This window comes from Rutilus rutilus (assembly GCF_951802725.1).
Source record: "Rutilus rutilus genome assembly, chromosome: 22".
NCBI lineage: Eukaryota > Metazoa > Chordata > Actinopteri > Cypriniformes > Leuciscidae > Rutilus > Rutilus rutilus.
The window spans coordinates 8829041-8847323 of record NC_140227.1 but is presented as its reverse complement, the minus strand read 5'-3'; the positions used below and the strand labels follow the sequence as shown (position 1 = coordinate 8847323).

Here is an 18283-nt window from a genome sequence, read left to right as displayed (position 1 = left end):
CAGTTTTGTTCAAGGTAATTAAAGAAAAAGTTTTCCAATAAAAATCAAAACTATTTCCAAAGAATGTAGCGTCCACCAGTCAAACACGAATTTAAAAAGAAATCCATAGAGCATGACATATAATATTCCAGAAGGTCACCAAGCACCCCAGGGTGACACGTTAAAGTAAGAATATATAATGTTTTTATGCAATATAGGCTCATTGGAAAGACATGCCATTACCTATATTTTTCGTAAAATACCAAACGCATACCAATACATAAAGTACAATTCACCGCAGCGGCAGTAAAACATCAACATCTTTTCCATTACATAATTAGCTCCACATGGCTTTTCTGACATAGTAAACATGTTCAGAAGCTCACCTTCTCACCTTTATCAGACTTGAAACACAAGTCTGATAAAAGAGCTCAAGGACTTGTGGAAGCAAGCGAAAATGGCATGATTGCTTCAGCAAATAAATTTGTATCTTACATTTGCTTTTGTTAACACTATCGGTTAAGTTTAGGGAAGGGTTTAGTGTAGTTGGTATTTTCTAACACAGTAGAGTGCTGCAGCTGTGACGTCAGAGGGTTAATTTGCCAGCGGTTCCCTCAAGATTTTCCTAAGGGGTTTTATAGTGTTTTTTGTTTTGTTTTGTTTTTTAATTTATGAGTAAAATTAGGTCTGTGGTAAACAAAACTTGACGGTACTTGGGACGTTTTGTACTTAAACATAAACTGCACACACTTACACCCCAAACATTCTTCTAGTTACTTAAACATTTTTTTAAATAAACATAGCTTAAAAATTCAATAAAATGTTTTCGATATATGTGTCATTTATGTTGTAGAGCAAAAGGTCCAAGTATCATCAAGGTATGTTTACCACAGTCCTTACTTTATTTATAATTTGAAAAACACATTATAAAAACCCATAGGCCTACTGGCAAATTAGTCTTTGGGGTTTTGACGTCACGGCTGCAGAACTCTATAGAACTTTTTTTGTGCCACTCTTTGCAGAAATGTTGTGACAGGCCCATTTTTCAATGAGCCTGTGTTGTTTGCGGTTTTATAGTTATATTACTTAAATAAATGTCTAATCAATATGTAGGCCAAATATGTGGAGCAATACAGGGTTCTAGTGCCACTGTAGCTCCTAAAATAATTATCTATGGATGAGAGTACATGGCAGAGATTGGTGGGAGAAAGTTGTCCTAAACCCTGCTGTGTGTGCAAAACATTTTTGAATCTGATTGTGGAAGTGAAAGCTCAGTTGCTAGACTCCTCACTGGGACTTGTACATTTGAGCCAGTAACTCCTATTTTATCTGCACTGCACTGGCTACCTGTCAAATAAAGAATTGATTTTAAAATTCTACTATATGTTTATAAAGCACTTAATAATTTGGCCCCTCAGTACCTGACTGATCTGCTCCGCTCCATCTGTACACTCCTTCTAGAACTCTGAGATCCAGTGATCTCTGCTTACTCATCGTGCCTAGATCCAGGCTTTAAAAACGAGGCCATCGCGCTTTTGTTTTCTCTTGATATTTATTTTCTCTTGCTTTCAATACTCCTTGACCATAGGTTGGATTATTGTTTTACTATTGTTGTGTACTTTTTAATTGTGGTAGTTTTATTTTTTATTTTTATTCTTTTCTGTGCAGCACTTTGGTCAGCCTTGGTTGTTTTTAAATGTGTTTTATAAACAAATTTTGTATTGCGTATTGTTATATAAACTATGGCATATTAAACTCTTCTCATTACCGCCAGTTGTACCAGACTCTCATTAAATTCTGCTTTATTTCATTGAGCTTGATTCATTACCTAAATCAAAGCACTGAGATACCAATTAAAATGCAATAATGGTATGAGATGGAGCTGCAATCTAAGTCTTCTTAATGTGCTCTCCAGTCACCAAGGCAATGAAGAGCAATGTCCTCCAATGATAGTTGTACATGCGTCTTAAGCGGCAAAACATTTTTGGAGCTTTTTTCTTTAATATGTACTATATGTTTAATATAGTACAGCCAATGCTGTAAAGATTGTTGTTAAAGAATTAAAGATTGCTGTAAAGAAGAACATATTATTTCTTTAATATGTACAGCCAATGCTGTAAAGATTGGGATCTTCATATATTCAGCCAGCCCAAATGAATAATGGGTGTACTTTAATTTTCTCAAAACTTTCACATACTGTATAAAGAAATTAATAGGGTAGTGTCATTTGTGCATGTTCCCTCCACTTTTTGAAAAATAAAAATAAAAAAACACCTGGCGAGACCTATGTGTTACTTTTTGCTTGTATATTCTTGTTTCCTGTGTTTCCTTCTGGTTTCCTTTGTTCTAGTCACTAATTTGTTTCCATAGTAACTGATTGTGTTGTACACCTGTTTCTAGTTTAGTGGCTCGTTATTTTCTGTATATTTAAGACCTGCGTTTGGTTCAGCCCTTTATTCAGTATTGTCTTCATACAGATGCCAAACTACATTATTGTAATAATTGCCTAAGTAGTCATAATTGCCTAAGTAGTATTTAAAAAAAGATGACATAGGCAATTATGCTATGAGGCTAACGAAATACAAGTTACATATTTTCTACTCCTGTGATTTATATTACCTTCTTTGTTTATGTTTATAAATAGTTAAATGGCTGCTGTTTGATCCACCTCTCTGCCACCAAAATCTCCAATCCGTCGTTTAATTATCCGTATAATTTAATTCATTAATGTACCACAAAAAAACATTTGTGCCAGGTAAAATGGATCTGGTGACAAAACTGTAAAATGTCTGCCTAATGAGGATATCTTAATATGTACATCTTAACAAATGAGGATTTCACTTGCATATTTCTACATGTGTAGCTACCTTTTCAGTGCAGCCCTTAGGAAATCAGCATGCAGTGTATTTGGTTGTGACTGCATCTAATAATTTTTTCTATTATTATTATTTACAGTCTGTTGGAGTCATTAACCATGCCTTTAACCGGTTAAATTAATGGTATTTTCTGGTAAGCTTCATTGCTAATTTCCTCATCAACAATACACAAAATGCCTGCAAACTTTACTTCCAGAGTTTCCCACAAGTAATTATTGGTGACATTCTTTAATCATTCTGACATGACTTGAATCCATCATAAGAATAGCCTTACTCTATCATTACAAATATGACAAATAATCAGAAAGATAAAGACATCTTAGGTGTAAAGTTAGCATGTTTGTATCAGTCTTAAATGCAGGGATAGATGCCTGCTGTTTGAGGCAACGTGAGCAGCTCTCAGGGACAAAATACAGAGTGAAGGGGCTAGATTTACTAAGGGGAAAATCTGAGGATGAGAGGAGACCTCGGATGATCAAAGTAAGACCCATGTCACTGATTTGCATGGTGAGATGCATGGTAAGAACCTCCTCATAAGCTTGACTTTGATATGCCACCTGAGGAAAGATTCTTCCTTTGGATCCTCTTATTCTTGGCCTAGTGGGAATCCAAACATGATATTTAGTCTGGCAAGTTTTCTCAACACATTTAGGTTGCCTTTGAGCTCTTGTTTATGTTAAAGCAAAGCAAAGCAAGGCTATTATTTAAATATGTAAGTATGTTTGTGGGTTTGTGGGTACTATGATGCTCTGGTTTGAGATGTCCTGATTTTAACTTCTAGCCAATATAGTCAAAAGTTTTTTCCTTAAAAATGTGTCTTTTTTTCCAGTTTTGATGAATTTAAGCTTAGCTAACTAAGATAAGTTATAATAAGCATTATTATGGGGATATTGGCCATAACATCCAACATTTGTGTCAGGGCTGGATTCTTGTACACAAACATTGAGAAGTGCAGTTGGATGTTATGAGTGGTCTGTCAGTCTAATTGGATATAATGAATAAGTGTGTTAACAACATGATGATGATTAATCTATTCATTCATTCAAAATACATTAAAAATGTAATTTATACATAAAGTGACTTTAATAACACCTTTTCCATGATGAGCATGTTTTCAGGTTTTGAAATTATAATAATGATATTTTTTGTATATCCAAAAGAAACTACAACAAATATATAAATATTTCTTTGCGTTCTCATTTCCCCTAATAGCAAACTCTACGATAACATTTCTATGAGGAAAAATATTGAGAGATAACATTTTTCAGAAGATTTGCTGTCTCTCCCTCAAATGTTATATTAGATACATTCATTCATAAGGTTATTGCACACTGAGTACGAAATTATCGTACGAAATTTTCGGATCGGGTTCGATTTTCTGCGTTTTTTGCATCCGTAGCAAGCATTTTGAGAGGTATTTTGACAATTCAGAGCCACCGAATGACGAAAAACACATACGAAAATTTCGGACTCAATGTGACCTTTAACCAGTTTTCAGTGATTTTATGCAAAGGTAATAAAGCACAAAGTATAGAGTTATAAATGTATATTCAACTTTTTAAAAATGAAAATAGATTTATGATCTCCAGCTTAACTGTGGAAACGTGTCATGACAGCATTTGAAAAGGGTCCATTAGTCTCTTACAATATCAGATAATTTGATGACTTTATGACAAATCAGTGTTAGTTCTACACGTCATGTCCCAATAGTTAATGATATTTAGGAATTAATGATTAATTATATGTAATAAATAAGATGTGTACACTCAAATGTATTTAAAGTACAAATATACTGTATCTATCTGTCTGTTTTCTATCAGCTGACCTGATTGTGCCCTAACCAGCAGGTGGCGCTGTGTTTGAAGATGGCAGCTCCGGGCTTGTGTCACCTCTTTGCCCTGCTCCTTATCACACTGTCCCACACCTCGCACAGCTCTGAGATCCCATCTGAAAATGCCAAACAGAGTATGACCAGGTCTTCCACCTCCACCACTGACTCCAAGCCAGACCCTGACATGGGTCTTCTGGGCGACAGCCAGCGAAGAAGACACTGGTCACGCAAAGAGAGTGATAATGCTGGACTGCTCTCTCAAAGGCCTGTGGACCGACCGGAGGATGATGGGACAAGTCTAGAGGGCCTGAGCCCTGTAAGGCTGGAGATGGGGCCTGGAGACAGTATGAGGGTGGAGGTTCACGATGAAGTCAGGGGTCCTGCTCATATGCGGCGGGGAAATCATCCACCAGAGGGAGAGTTCAATCGTAAAGGCAGGAGACGTGGCCATGGGCATCTGGCTGAGCATAGAAAGCAGGGAGGCAAAAGAGACAAAGGTCGCACTAAAGGTAATAAAGATTTTCTGAACATTCTGAAAGAATATAAAATTTTATCTGACTAACTAAGTATAGTTAGCCAGATAAGATTTTACATTCTACAAAGAAAGGTTAACGGTATTGTTCACAGAAAAATGAGGTTCCACTTTATTTCGATAGTCCAGTTTAGAGATTCTACTAACTATAAGTAACTTTGCAACTACATGTCAACTAACTCTCAATAGAGAATTAGTAGCCTGTTAGTAGACTGTTAGGTTATGGTTAGGTGTTAGGGTTCGGGTTAGTAGAATAAGTTGATTTGCAGTTGCCAAGTTACTTATAGTCTGTCGGGGGACCATCGGAATAAAGTGTTGGCAGATATTAAGCAAACAGTCTACTAACAGTCTACTAATACTCTAATGAGAGTTTGTTGACATGTAGTTGCAAAGTTACTTATAGTTAGTAGAAAGTGGACTATTTAAATAAAGTGTTACCAAAAAGGACAATTCTGTTGACATTTGCTCAGTCACATATTGCTTCAGACTTGAATGATTTTCTTTTCTCCGTGGCAGGGATTCCCAAACGTTTTTTTATCAGCCAATCCTCTTTGACATAAAAAATATTTTCTTAAAAAAAAAAAAAAAAACTGAGATTTAAATGAAAATGTATATAATAATTTAACAACGTACTCGCAAGTTCATGGTTCTGTTGTTGTATCTTTCTTTTTAAATAATTTTGTAAACATCCAGGCAAAAGAACAAAGAAACCACTCTCAATGGCAATAGTTGCATTGGGTGTTCACAATTGGCTTCAATCTTTACAAGAACCTAAAATAAGACTTATTTTAGTGATCAGATTGAACAGAGAGAAAAAAAAGGAGAAGACTCTTTTTTAGTTATGATAGTGTCTGTGTTCACATTTATATTCACAGTTTTTATTTTATTTTATTTGAATAATAATATATATATATATATATATATTATTATTATTATTTAAAGCTAACTACAAAAAATGAAGACAGACATTTTTATTTTACCTTACAAGTTAAAATATTCATATGTCTTAAAGGGATAGTTCACCCAAAATGAAAATTCTGGCATCATTTACTCACCCTCAAGTTGTTCCAAACCTGTATGAATTTATTTCTTCTGCTGAACACAAAATAAGATATTTTGAAGAATATGGATAACCAAACAATTGATGGGCCCCATTTGGGGATTTCGCACTGGAGGGACCTTTTCATAGTTACTAGGACTAATGGTGGAAGTACTCGCTTTTTGGCGTGTTCGCATTGCAGGAACTAACGATTTTAGTTCTAGAAACGCCTTTTGGGGTAACTAAATTAGCTCATACTTCAGAGTAGGGTCTAACCCAGCACTATAGGAATTACCAGAGATGGAAGTGTATGGTGATTGGCCGAACAAATGTGAAACACCAACACCCAACATTTTTAATTTTTTTTTAAATGTATTTACTCCAGAAACTAACTCTACGAACAGTGATAGATGGACCTCTCAACATTTACACTAAGGAGAAAATCCAATGCAACTTTGAGGGGAGAAGCGAAAAATTATTATGTATTTCTGCTAAGCTAGCGTCATTGGACATCAACCACACGGCAAAAACGAATACTTTTTCATATACTGTCTACTTTCTTTGTATAACAGTTATATCTAATAACGTATTAGACAGGACTGTTAGACAGATCGTAAACTAATGAAGACGGAGAATGTGAGCACTGTGTGCTCAGGCTCTGACGTTCTTCTTCTTCTTCTTTGGAGGCTCTGACGTTCTCAGCGCTGTCAAAATAAAAGGGGAACATTTAGTTCTCGGGGAACCACCCTGGCTGCTAGTTCCTATAACTAAGTTCCTAGAATTACCCAGAGCGAAAGAGGCTATTGACTTCCATAGTATGGAAAAACAATTGTTGGTTAATGACAAACTTCAAAATATCTTCTTTTGTGTTCATCCATCCATCCATCCATCCATCCATCTTCTTCCGCTTATTCGGGGGCCAGGTCACAGTCTAAGCAGAGATGCCCAGACTTCCCTCTCCTTAGACACTTCCTCCAGCTCTTCTGGGGGAATACCAAGGCATTCCCAGGCCAGCCGGGAAACATAATCGCTCTAGCGTGTCCGAGGTCTTCCCCGGGGTCTCCCCCGGGACCCACAGCTCATGACCATAGGTGAGAGTAGGAACGTAGATCGACCGGTAAATTGAGAGCTTCGTCTTACAGCTCAGCTTCTTCTTCCCCACGACAGACCGGTACATCGACCGCGTTACTGCAAAAGCTGCACCGATCTGTCTGTCAATCTCCCGTTCCATCCTTCCCTCACTTGTAAACAAGACCCCAAGATACTTGAACTCCTCCACTTGAGGCAGGAACTCTCCACCAACCTGAAGTGGGCAAGCCACCCTTTTCCGACTGAGAACCATGTTCAGGTTGCCTCGGACTTGGAGGTGCTGATTCTCATCCCAGCCGCTTCACACTCGGCTGCAAACTGTCCCAGTGCACGTTGAAAGTCATGGTCTGATGAGGCCAACACGACAATAGCATCCGCAAAAAGCAGAGACTAAATTTTGTGGTCCCCAAACCGTACACTCTCCGGCCCCTGGCTGCGCCTAGAAATTCTGTCCATAAAAATTATGAACAGAACCGGTGACAAAGGGCAGCCCTGCCGGAGTCCAACATGCACCGGGAACAAGTCTGACTTACTGCCGGCAATACGAACCAAGCTCCTGCTCCGGTCGTACAGGGACCGGACAGCCCTTAGCACAGGGCCCCGGACCCCATAATCCCAGAGCACCCTCCACAGGACGCCGCGAGGGACACAGTCGAATGCCTTCTCCAAATCCACAAAACACATGTGGATTGGTTGGGCAAACTCCCATGAACCCTCCAGCACCCTGGAGAGGGTATGGAGCTGGTCCAGTGTTCCACGACCGGGACGAAAACCACACTGTTCCTCCTGAATCCGAGGTTCCACTATCGGCCGAATTCTCCTTTTTCCAGTACCCTGGCATAGACTTTCCTGGGGAGGCTAAGGAGTGTGATCCCCCTGTAGTTGGAACACACTCTCCGGTCTGCCAGTCCAGAGGTACTGTCCCCGACCACCACGCGATGCTGCAGAGGCGTGTCAGCCAAGACAGCCCCACAACATCCAGAGACTTGAGGTACTCAGGGCGGATCTCATCCACCCCCTCATCCACTGCCTTGCCACCGAGGAGCTTTTTCTTAACTACCTCGGTGACTTCAGCTTGGGTGATGGACGAGTCCACCTCCTAGCCCTCGGCCTCTGCTTCCTCAATGGAAGACGTGTCAGTGGGATTGAGGAGATCCTTGAAGTATTCCTTCTACTGTCTGACGATATCCCCAGTTTAGGTCAACAGCTGCCCACCTCCACTCTTTTGTGTTCAGCAGAAAGAAATTCTTACAGGTTTGGAACAACTTAAAGGATGACAGAATTTTCATTTTTGGGAGAACTATCCCATTAAATTCTTCACTTTCAAAAATTAAACCTGCAAGCTGCAGGGAGACCTTTAAGTCTGTGTTTAGTTTACAACAGGTTTATAAACAAATTGTTACAAATCTGATAAAATGCTGAAAATATTTACTCAAAATTGGCGATTCTGCGAATGTAAATTTATTTTAACAGGACAACAGGCATGAAAGATAAGATGATAGAAAAGGTGGAAAAATATATATAGTCATGGACGATCCTAGCTAAAAAAGTTTACAACACAAAGATTAGAGATATTGTTTGTGTGCAACACCTAAGGTATTGCATCTATTCAACATTTTACTGAGCCTTGTTCATCAGGGATTTAAATTCTAGTTACTGTGAGTATGAATGACATGATTTATTCAGTCCACTACTAACGCTCTCATCTAACAGACATACAATAGCGAGTACCACACCATTCAGAATCACTAAAAGACTTCATTAAAATACTGTCCTTTTAAACAAAAGCACAGACCTTTATGTTCAGATTATGCATTAAATTGTAGCATCATGAAGATAGTTTTTCTTGTGCTCACTGTCATAGCCTAATGCGACATGCTGTTTGAAGATGCTGAATGGAGAATGACTTGACTGCTGCAGAGGATGGAAAAGTTTCTGTCAACTTAAATTTAACATTAACAAACTTTTTTGTCCTTTGTTGATCAGTGTCACATCAGAAAAGGCTTAATATTTTTGTGAAAACAGTAATATTTTTTTCCAGGATATTTTGAAAAAAAAAGAAAAGAAAAAAAAAAGAAAAAAAAAACTGCATTTATTTGAAATTATTAAATATTTTGTGACATTATAAATGTCTTTACTGTCCCTTTTGATCAATTTAATGCATCCTTGCTGAATAAAAGCATTCGTTTTTTTTTTTAGGGTCTGAATACTTAGGACCATGTGATGTTTCAGTTTTTCTTTTTTAATAAATGTGCAAAAATGTCAACAATTCTGTGTTTTTCTGTCAATATGGGGTGCTGTGTGTACAATAATGAGGAAAAAAAAAGAACTTAAATGATTTTAGCAAATGGCTGCAATATAACAAAGAGTGAAAAATTTAAGGTGGTCTGAATACTTTCCGTACCCACTGTATATACAGTACTGTGCAAAAGTCTTAGGCATGTTAATATCCCCCACCCCAAAAAATGGTTTTAAGTCAGTTATTTATATCTTTTGCTGTAGTGTGTCAGTAGGAAATATCAGTTTACATACATGAGACAGACTAAATCCAGAAGAACTGCGGGAACGTCTACGAGATGCTTGACGAAACCTTCCTGCAGAGCTGCCTGAAAAACTATGCGCAAGTGTACCTGGACAAAAGCTGTTTTAAACGCAAAGGGTCGTTACACCATATATTGATTTGAATTAGTTAATAGAAGGTTTTTTTTTTGCGTAATACTGTTTTTATTGCATTTTCTTAAACACTTACACAACAATGTACATCACATGTCTGTAACATCACATATAATGTACAAAAACAAAACAAAAACAAACAAACAAACAAACAAACAAACAAACAAACAAACACCGGGGCTCATATTACATGGAAAGTGCAATAGCACAAACCAACATTGGATAAGAAAGTATGTACTTTGGAAGTCAGAGTTAACAATACACTGCAATCAATAATAGCCACAGATGAGATAAATAAAATAAAATAGGGTTAGTGCAAATTAAAATATATTTTCAAATGAATATAATACCTAATCAAGCATTTTGTTCCTCCTCTATTATATTGTTCATATCCCCTTGCTCAATAAATAATAAAAAGGGACTCCAAATCCTCTTAAATTGGTCTTCTTTACCCTTAAGAATATATGTTATCTTTTCCACTGCAATGCATGAAGATATTTCTCTTAACCATCGAGTTATAGTAGGCCTTTCTATCTTTTTCCAATAAATGGCGATGAGCCGTTTGGCATGTAGAATACACATGTCTATCAATACTTGAGTGTCCTTTTGAATGAATTTAATTAATTGAATACCAATAATGAAAAGCCCAGGATCCAGTGGCAATCTCACTGAGACTATATGCCATATCATATTATTAATTTCTTTCCAAAACTCTTTTATTTTATCACATTACCACATACAATGAATTAATGTGCCTTTTGTACTGTTACATTTAAAACAAGTATCTGGTATGTTGCTATAAATTTTATTTAGTTTTACCGGAGTTATATAAATACGCATAAGCCAATTGTACTGTAACAGTTTTAGTCTGCTGTTAACTGTCTGTGTTTGAGCTTTTGCACATGTTTGCTCCCATTTTTCCTTATCTATCTTCAATCCAAGGTCTTGTTCCCACATGGCTAATCTGGGTGACTCCTGAGAACCTAACAATAACATGTTGTATAAACAAGATATGTGTCCTCCACCAAGGCTTGGTTTAGATACACATTTCTCTAGATTAGTTAGCTCTGGCTCAGCAAGTCCTTGTCCCCGGGCAGTACGTATAAAATTCCTAATTTGCAAATATTTATAATAATGTTTTTTAGGGATTTTGAACTTATCAGTAATATCAGTAAATGACATTAGAACGCCATCTTTGTATAGATCTTTAACTTTCCACACACCATTCTGAGCCCAGAGTCGAAAGCCTAAATCTTTTCGACCAGGTATAAAATTATCATTCCCCCATATTGGGCTAAATACAGATAGAGACTCTTTTTCCTTTAGATGAATTCGTACTTTCCCCCAGACATTAATCATGTTCAGTACTATTGGATTAAATGATATTCCACTCAAAATTTTCTGTAATATTTTTATATTGGCTGAATAAAGATACAAGTTAAAAGGAATCTTTGATTTCACAAATAAATTTTCTATTTCTAGCCATTTAGGAGGAGCACTTGCCGAAAAATGAAACATTATCGCTCTTAACTGGGATGCCCAATAGTATGCTTGAATATTTGGGAGTTTCAATCCTCCCCTATCGTATGGTAGGTAAAGCAAAGATGTCCGGACTCTTGGGTGTTTATTATTCCAAATAAACTGGATAAACATTCTTCGTAGAATGGTGAAAAATGAGGTAGTGGGGGGCAAAGGGATATTTTGGAAATAATAAATTATTTTGGGTAGTGTATTCATTTTTAATATATTAATGCGACAGATTAATGAGATTGGTAAACCTGACCATCTATCTACAGACTTTGTTAGGGCATTGTAGTTCAATGAGGTTATTTTTTCTATATCTGCCACAATCTGGAGTCCTAAGTATGTAAATGAATCTGTAACATTAAGACTGGAAGTTAAGTATGATAATTTTGACTTTTCCTCTTGATTTAGAAATAAAATAGAGGATTTAGACTGATTTATCTTATAGGCAGAAAATTTCCCGAACCTTTTTATGAGATTGAGTAAAGCTGGAATAGATTGGCTGAGCTCTGTAAGAAATAATAAGTTAATAGAAGTTAAATCATAAATAAATTTAATTTGTGATTTTATTTTTGAAAGCATTCTCACTTTACAGCATTTTAACACAAGTGCCAGTACTTTTCACAGTACTGTAGCTTTGCAGGAAGGTTTCTTCAAGCATCTTGGAGACGTTCCCGCAGTTCTTCTGGATTTAGTTTGTCTCAGTTTTTCCTGTTTCTTCATGTAATCACAGACGTACTCGATGATGGTGAGATCAGATCATACCGGCTGTTGTCAGACTCCTTGTGCATACACAAATCTCACTGGATTATTGCAATTAATGGCAAAAAGAATGTTTGGAAATGTAAACTGATATTTCCTACTGACACACTACAGCAAAATATATAAATAACTGACTTAAAACCACTTTTTTGGGGGGACGGGGGGTGGGGGATATTAACATGCCTAAGACTTTTGCACAGTACTGTATATATATATATATATATATATATATATATATATATATATATATATTAAAATAGACAACAGTTATTTTAAGTTGTAAAATATTTCATCAACATTACTGTTAAAATGAAGAGACTTCTTTCAAAAACATTTTTAAAAATCATAATTATTCTAAACTTTTGACTGGTAGTGTATGTAAATTAATCATATTAAACAATAAAGTCCTGAGGTGTCCAAAGGGCCCTAAATGGAGTAGAAAAGAAAATTTCTGAAAATTGCCAGGTCTGGACTTTAAATGCTAATTTGATTAAAAACCAACCATAGTTTCTCTCTCTTTTTCTCTTAGGGGATCTCTATGACCCTGAACCAGAATTAGACTCCTTGTTGAAGGACATGAATGCATTTGAGGATCTTTATACCTCCCCTCCTAATTACGACAATGCTCCACTCACTGAAGCTCCCTCCCGTCTCTCCCCCATTTTGGTAACCATGGCAATCGAGGAGCATCCCCCAACACTGCCCCCAGCCTCCACCAAACCCCAGGTACCCTGGCTAGCAGAAGCGTCCTTGAATACGAAGGTCTGTTGTGTTGGTCAGAGTGTTTAGTTTTCTAAGATGCTGTTATTCCTCTCATTGCCTACAAAATTTGCTGAAGTGTTTTTGCATTGTTTGGGGGAAAAAGACAGAGCAGATTGACTTTTTTTTTCAAGATCTTGGTTAAACAACTCACCAGCATCCTTATTTTATTGTAAAAAATTTAGCTGCTTGGGCATTTTAGTCTTTTTCCACTCTGTCATTTTGTTGTTGGATCCCAAAATGAACATCTTCATTTGAACTGCGCATGACGCAGATATAGATACTGAAATGCTGTTTGGAGCCAGTAGTGGAGGTACTTGTCATCCTTGTGGTGTGAGGTGCTTCATCACACAGATTTATTTACCTGTGCTTCTGTGCCGTGCTTATTACAGAGTGCCGCCTGGGGCTGGATTGTATACAAGCAAAATTACCCAGCTCGCTTTGCACTAGGGAGGAGGTGGAGGATGGGAGCTGTCAACAGAGCGAGTGAGGGGTGAGATGTCGCTCGCCCATCCTCCTGCTCCTCTTTCTCACAGCCATCTGTTCTGCTCTGTTCTGCTCCCTAGATATCTTTTAACCACTCCCTGTATTTATTTAAATTCCCTTGAGAGGCATCACTAGGCCTGGGTACTGATATTAATAAAAACTAGATTTGCATTTCCTCATGGAAATATAAATGCTTACAAGGCAGTAAATCATCATATTTTTGATAAAATAATGCAGAAAAGAAAATGAAAGCTGGCGAATGTGATACCAAGAGATCAGGGCTTAGTTGACATTAGCATCTGCGGGTGAGCCATTATGATGGCCAATTTCAGCATAAGCTGATTATGGTGAACATTCTGGGCCCTATCATACACTCGGCACAATGCAGCGCCAGGTGCGACGCAAGTGTTTTTTTCTTGTGCTAGTTTCAGCCCGACGCTGTTATCATTTTCACGTCCTGCGCCACGTTGTTGAAATAGCAAATGCATTAGCGCCCATCTGTGCGCCCATGGGCTTGCTGGTCTGAAAACGAGGTGTGTTCGGGCGCATTGTTGGCGCGTTGCTATTTTGAGGCAACTGAAATACTCAGGTTTTTGTTGGTCAATGGCGCAGTATTTTTTTTGTTATTTAAAGGACACATTATTAATATGCGCCTATAGGCGGATGCACAACGCGCTTACACTCTGCTTATTACACACACAGGGTCATGCAGCAGCACACAAACATGCTAAATATTAAAAAAGGATTACAATGTAAACGATTATTATTGTGTACATATGGTAGATACGGTGGAATCCAACTTGTCCCGTAGATGGTCTGCTTGCACGCTTTAACCTCGCACACGAGCAGATGCGTTTCCTCTCTGCAGAAGCGTTCAGTCTTTCCGCTTGCAAATTCCGCCTTGTAAGTAGCAAATCCACCATGACGCGAGCACAACTGGCTTTTAAATGAAATGGGAGATGAGACTTTGATTGTTTTTATGCACATTATGCCCAAAACACACCCATTACTCATTAAGAGAATAGGGACAACCCTTTTAGACCATACACCGGGTGCGCCAACCATTTTTCCCGTCGTTAAACTAGCAAAAGTGGATTCGGACACGCCCTAAGTGCACTTGCGCTGTGCGCTTTAGACCATGCACTTTTATCGTTAAAATAAGGACCCATTATGTCAACAGAAGTCGCTAGTTTCCAAACTTAAATCTTAAATAGATCATATCTTGAGGAGACTTTTAGGATCTTTTAAGATAAGAGTTCAATGTATTTAAAAAAAAAGTCACAGTGAAGTAATAGAGGTAAGATAGATACTATTTACTTTTATAAACACCAGAAGAGCAAAATATGTTAAAGTCAAACCTTCTGCTGTTTCTGTGTATAGCACCAACCCGATCTCATATAATGCATCTATATAGCATGCATTGTATTTATTGTGCAGTGTATTTATCATATGCAAGTAAAAACTCATTTTTGCGTATAAATTGTACGATAAATACAATGCGTGCTATAGAGACGCATTTCATAAGATCAGGCTGGTAGCACCTGCTGCTCTATACATTATTCCAAAAGATCCCAACCAGGATGTTACCCCCTGGCAACAATCAGATGAAGGCAATGGCATGTAATTTTGCTCATCTAAGTGACTGTATGAGACTTGTGAGACATCTCAGAAATCTGACAAGAAATGCTGTTATTTAGATGCAAGCAACAGACACACTTGAAAAAACACATTTTATTGCATCTTGATGAACAGACAGAACAAGAACTGACGATTCGCATGTATGAGAAGCTGTTTGTTCAGATTTTCAGCAGCACACTGCCACTCGATCACATTGCGCAAGAGCATTTCAGAGAGAAAAAAAGCCCTGAAAATCGTGCAAGTGTATGTGAAACCTCCAAAATAACTCAAACCATGTCAGGAGGTCTTCTTGAGTTTAGTTCACTTTGAAACTATGGCATGGTTTGATAAATGGTCACATGCATTAAACACAAAACCCTGCAGGTTCACTTTATCTTCACATTGTCTAACTCCAAAAACGTACTCGGTTACCTAATGTAACCTCGGTTCTCTCTAGAAGAGGGAACGAGTATTGCGTAAGTTGCTTACGCTACGGGTAAAGTCATCTTTTCTCGAGATATGAAGCCAAAAAATTATCCTTCATTTTTGTATTTATTGTCAACGCAGTGCAGCAGCCAGCAGACCCATAGCAGGCTATCTAGCGTGCTCATTGGCTGCCCTGCGGCAACTGCAGCAGCCTACCACTGAGCCCTGCGTGACGTCACGCCCTCACGCGTCACAGCCCGCCAGAATGGGAGTGGCTTAGCGTATAAAAGGACGGGCTCGGGGGCTGCTTCCCTGGTTTTCATCGACTGAAGCGAAATAACCTCGTGGCGCGAGCACGGCAGGTTACGCAATACTCGTTCCCTCTTCTAGAGAGAAACGAGGTTACATTAGGTAACCGAGTACGTTCTCTTACGAGAGGTTCTCTCATATTGTGTAAGTTGCTTACGCTACGGGAACCCCTTGTCAACGCCATGACAGGGCTATCAGAAAAACGGTTTTGAGCGAGAGGTATTTTAGATCTACGGAATCTAATGGTTCAAAGGGATATGTTTTCAGGGCCTCTAGGACCAAAGAAAGATCCCAAATAGGAACCGACGGGGGCCGCGGGGGATTCATCCTCCTGGCTCCTCTAAGGAAGCGGACGATGAGCTCGTTCCCTCCTATTGACCGGCCGCACGTCGACTCCGCGAACGCTGCAATGGCCGCAACATACACTTTGAGCGTGGAGGGGGACCTGCCCTCGTCCAACAGCTCTTGAAGGAAGCAAAGCACCCACGAGACCCCACAAGTTCGTGGGTCTAGACTTTTGTCGGCACACCATTTGGAGAACACAGACCATTTAGACGCATATAGCCTTCTCGTAGAAGGAGCTCTAGACTGCGTGATCATGTTCACAACCCCTTCTGGCAAGGCAACGGGTATCCGTTGATTATCCATGCATGCAGAGACCAGCGCTCTGGATGAGGATGCCAAATTGATCCGCCGGCTTGAGAGAGAAGATCTCTCCTCACCGGAATCGGCCATGGGGCTACGTGTGACAGCCTCCTTAGCTCTGGGAACCAGGTTTGGTTCTCCCATCACGGGGCTATGAGGAGCACCGAGTGGCACGCTTCCCTGATCCTCTTGATTACCTGTGGTAACAGCGAGATTGGAGGGAAAGCATACAGAGGGCAGCTGGGCCAAGTTTGGGCCAGCGCATCCTCGCTCTTCGAGAGGAACCTTGGGCAATGAGCGTTGTCTTTTGACGCAAAAAGGTCGACTTCCGCTTTGCCGAAAAGGCGCCATAGCAACTGGACTGTCTGAGGATGCAGGGACCATTCTCCTGGGGGAACATTGTCCCTGGACAGTCTGTCTGGGCCGTCGTTCAGGTGGCCCGGCACATGCGCGGCTCTCAACGAGCGTATCGAGTGATGAGCCCAAACGAGTAGGCGTTCTGTCAGATCGCAGAGATTCCTGGATCTGACACCGCCCTGGCGGTTCACGTAGGACACCACAGACATGTTGGCCGTACGGACTAGAACGTGGTGGCCCCATATGTGTGGGAGGAAGCGCTTCAGCGCATTCTCAACCGCTATCATCTCCAGACAGTTTATATGAAGGCGTTTCTCCCGGTCTGACCACAGGCCAAAGACCGGTATGCCCTCAAAAAGAGCGCCCCAACCTAAGTTGGAAGCGGGCCGTCATAGCCACAGAGTCCAGCTCTATTCCCAGAAAAGAGACTGACTGACTGGGCAGTAATGAGCTCTTGGTCCAGTTGACCGTGAGACCCAGGCTTTCCAGATGGCTGAGAAGCACTGTTCTGTGAGATATAAGTTATATCTCTGACTGTGCCAGAATCAGCCAATCGTCCAAATAGTTCAGAATCCGCATACTCTGATTTCTCAGGGGAGCGAGAGCTGCGTCCATGCACTTTGTGAATGTACGGGGTGCTAAAGACAGGCCGAACGGAAGGACGGTGTATTGATATACCTGACCGTCGAAGGCGAATCTCAAGAATGGCCTGTGACGGGGTATTATCTGAATCTGAAAGTAAGCGTCTTTCAGATCGAGAGAAATAAACCAGTCCCTCGGGCGAATTTGCGCGAGGATTTGTCTGGTTGTGAGCATTTTGAACGGTCTTCTCATGAGAGCTTTGTTCAAATATCTCAGATCTAAGATAGGTCTGAGAGCTCCGTCCTTCTTGGGCACGAGGAAGTAACGGCTGTAAAAGCCTGATTGAAGGAGGTACCGGTTCTATGGCCCCTTTGCACAGCAGTTTTGCTATTTCTGCGCGGAGTAGGTGTGCTACTTCCATATTCACTCTCGTCTCGGTCCGTGCTCGAAAGCGTGGGGGACGGCGAGCGAACTGCAATGAATAGCCCTGTTTTACTGTGCTTAGCACCCATTCTGACACACCTGGAATCGCTTCCCATGCTTCTGCATGCACAGCTAGGGGCAGAATGGCCTCCGGGTTTCGATCGCCGCACTTCGTGGGGTCGAGAACCTGAACCAGAGGTATGGGCGCGGAGCGCGCGCTCTCTGTGCTTGAATATGGCGGCTCGCTGACAGCGATGGCTGACCGTTTTACACACGATGTCCCGGTTGCTTTGGACAAGGAGCATTTCGTGAGAAAACCGGGACACACGAGCGGCGCCGGGGGTAAAGTGTTTGTCAGTAAGTGTGAGCGCTTG

At 39.9% G+C, this 18283-nt stretch overlaps 1 protein-coding gene across 3 annotated transcripts in view; it reads left to right on the top strand.

Moving 5' to 3' along the window:
- The window catches only part of draxina (dorsal inhibitory axon guidance protein a), a 45305-nt gene that overhangs the window by 11200 nt on the left and 15822 nt on the right, over positions 1 to 18283 (top strand). The window contains exons 2-3 of one of the 3 annotated variants that reach the window (XM_084395667.1): positions 4703 to 5195; positions 12835 to 13031. In XM_084395667.1, coding sequence (XP_084251793.1) covers positions 4721 to 5195; positions 12835 to 13031 — 672 coding nt within the window. In that variant the 5' untranslated portion in view covers positions 4703 to 4720. Of the gene's footprint in view, positions 1 to 4699; positions 5196 to 12834; positions 13068 to 18283 lie in introns of all 3 variants that reach the window. The other 2 variants (XM_084395665.1, XM_084395666.1) reach the window with 2 other exon arrangements.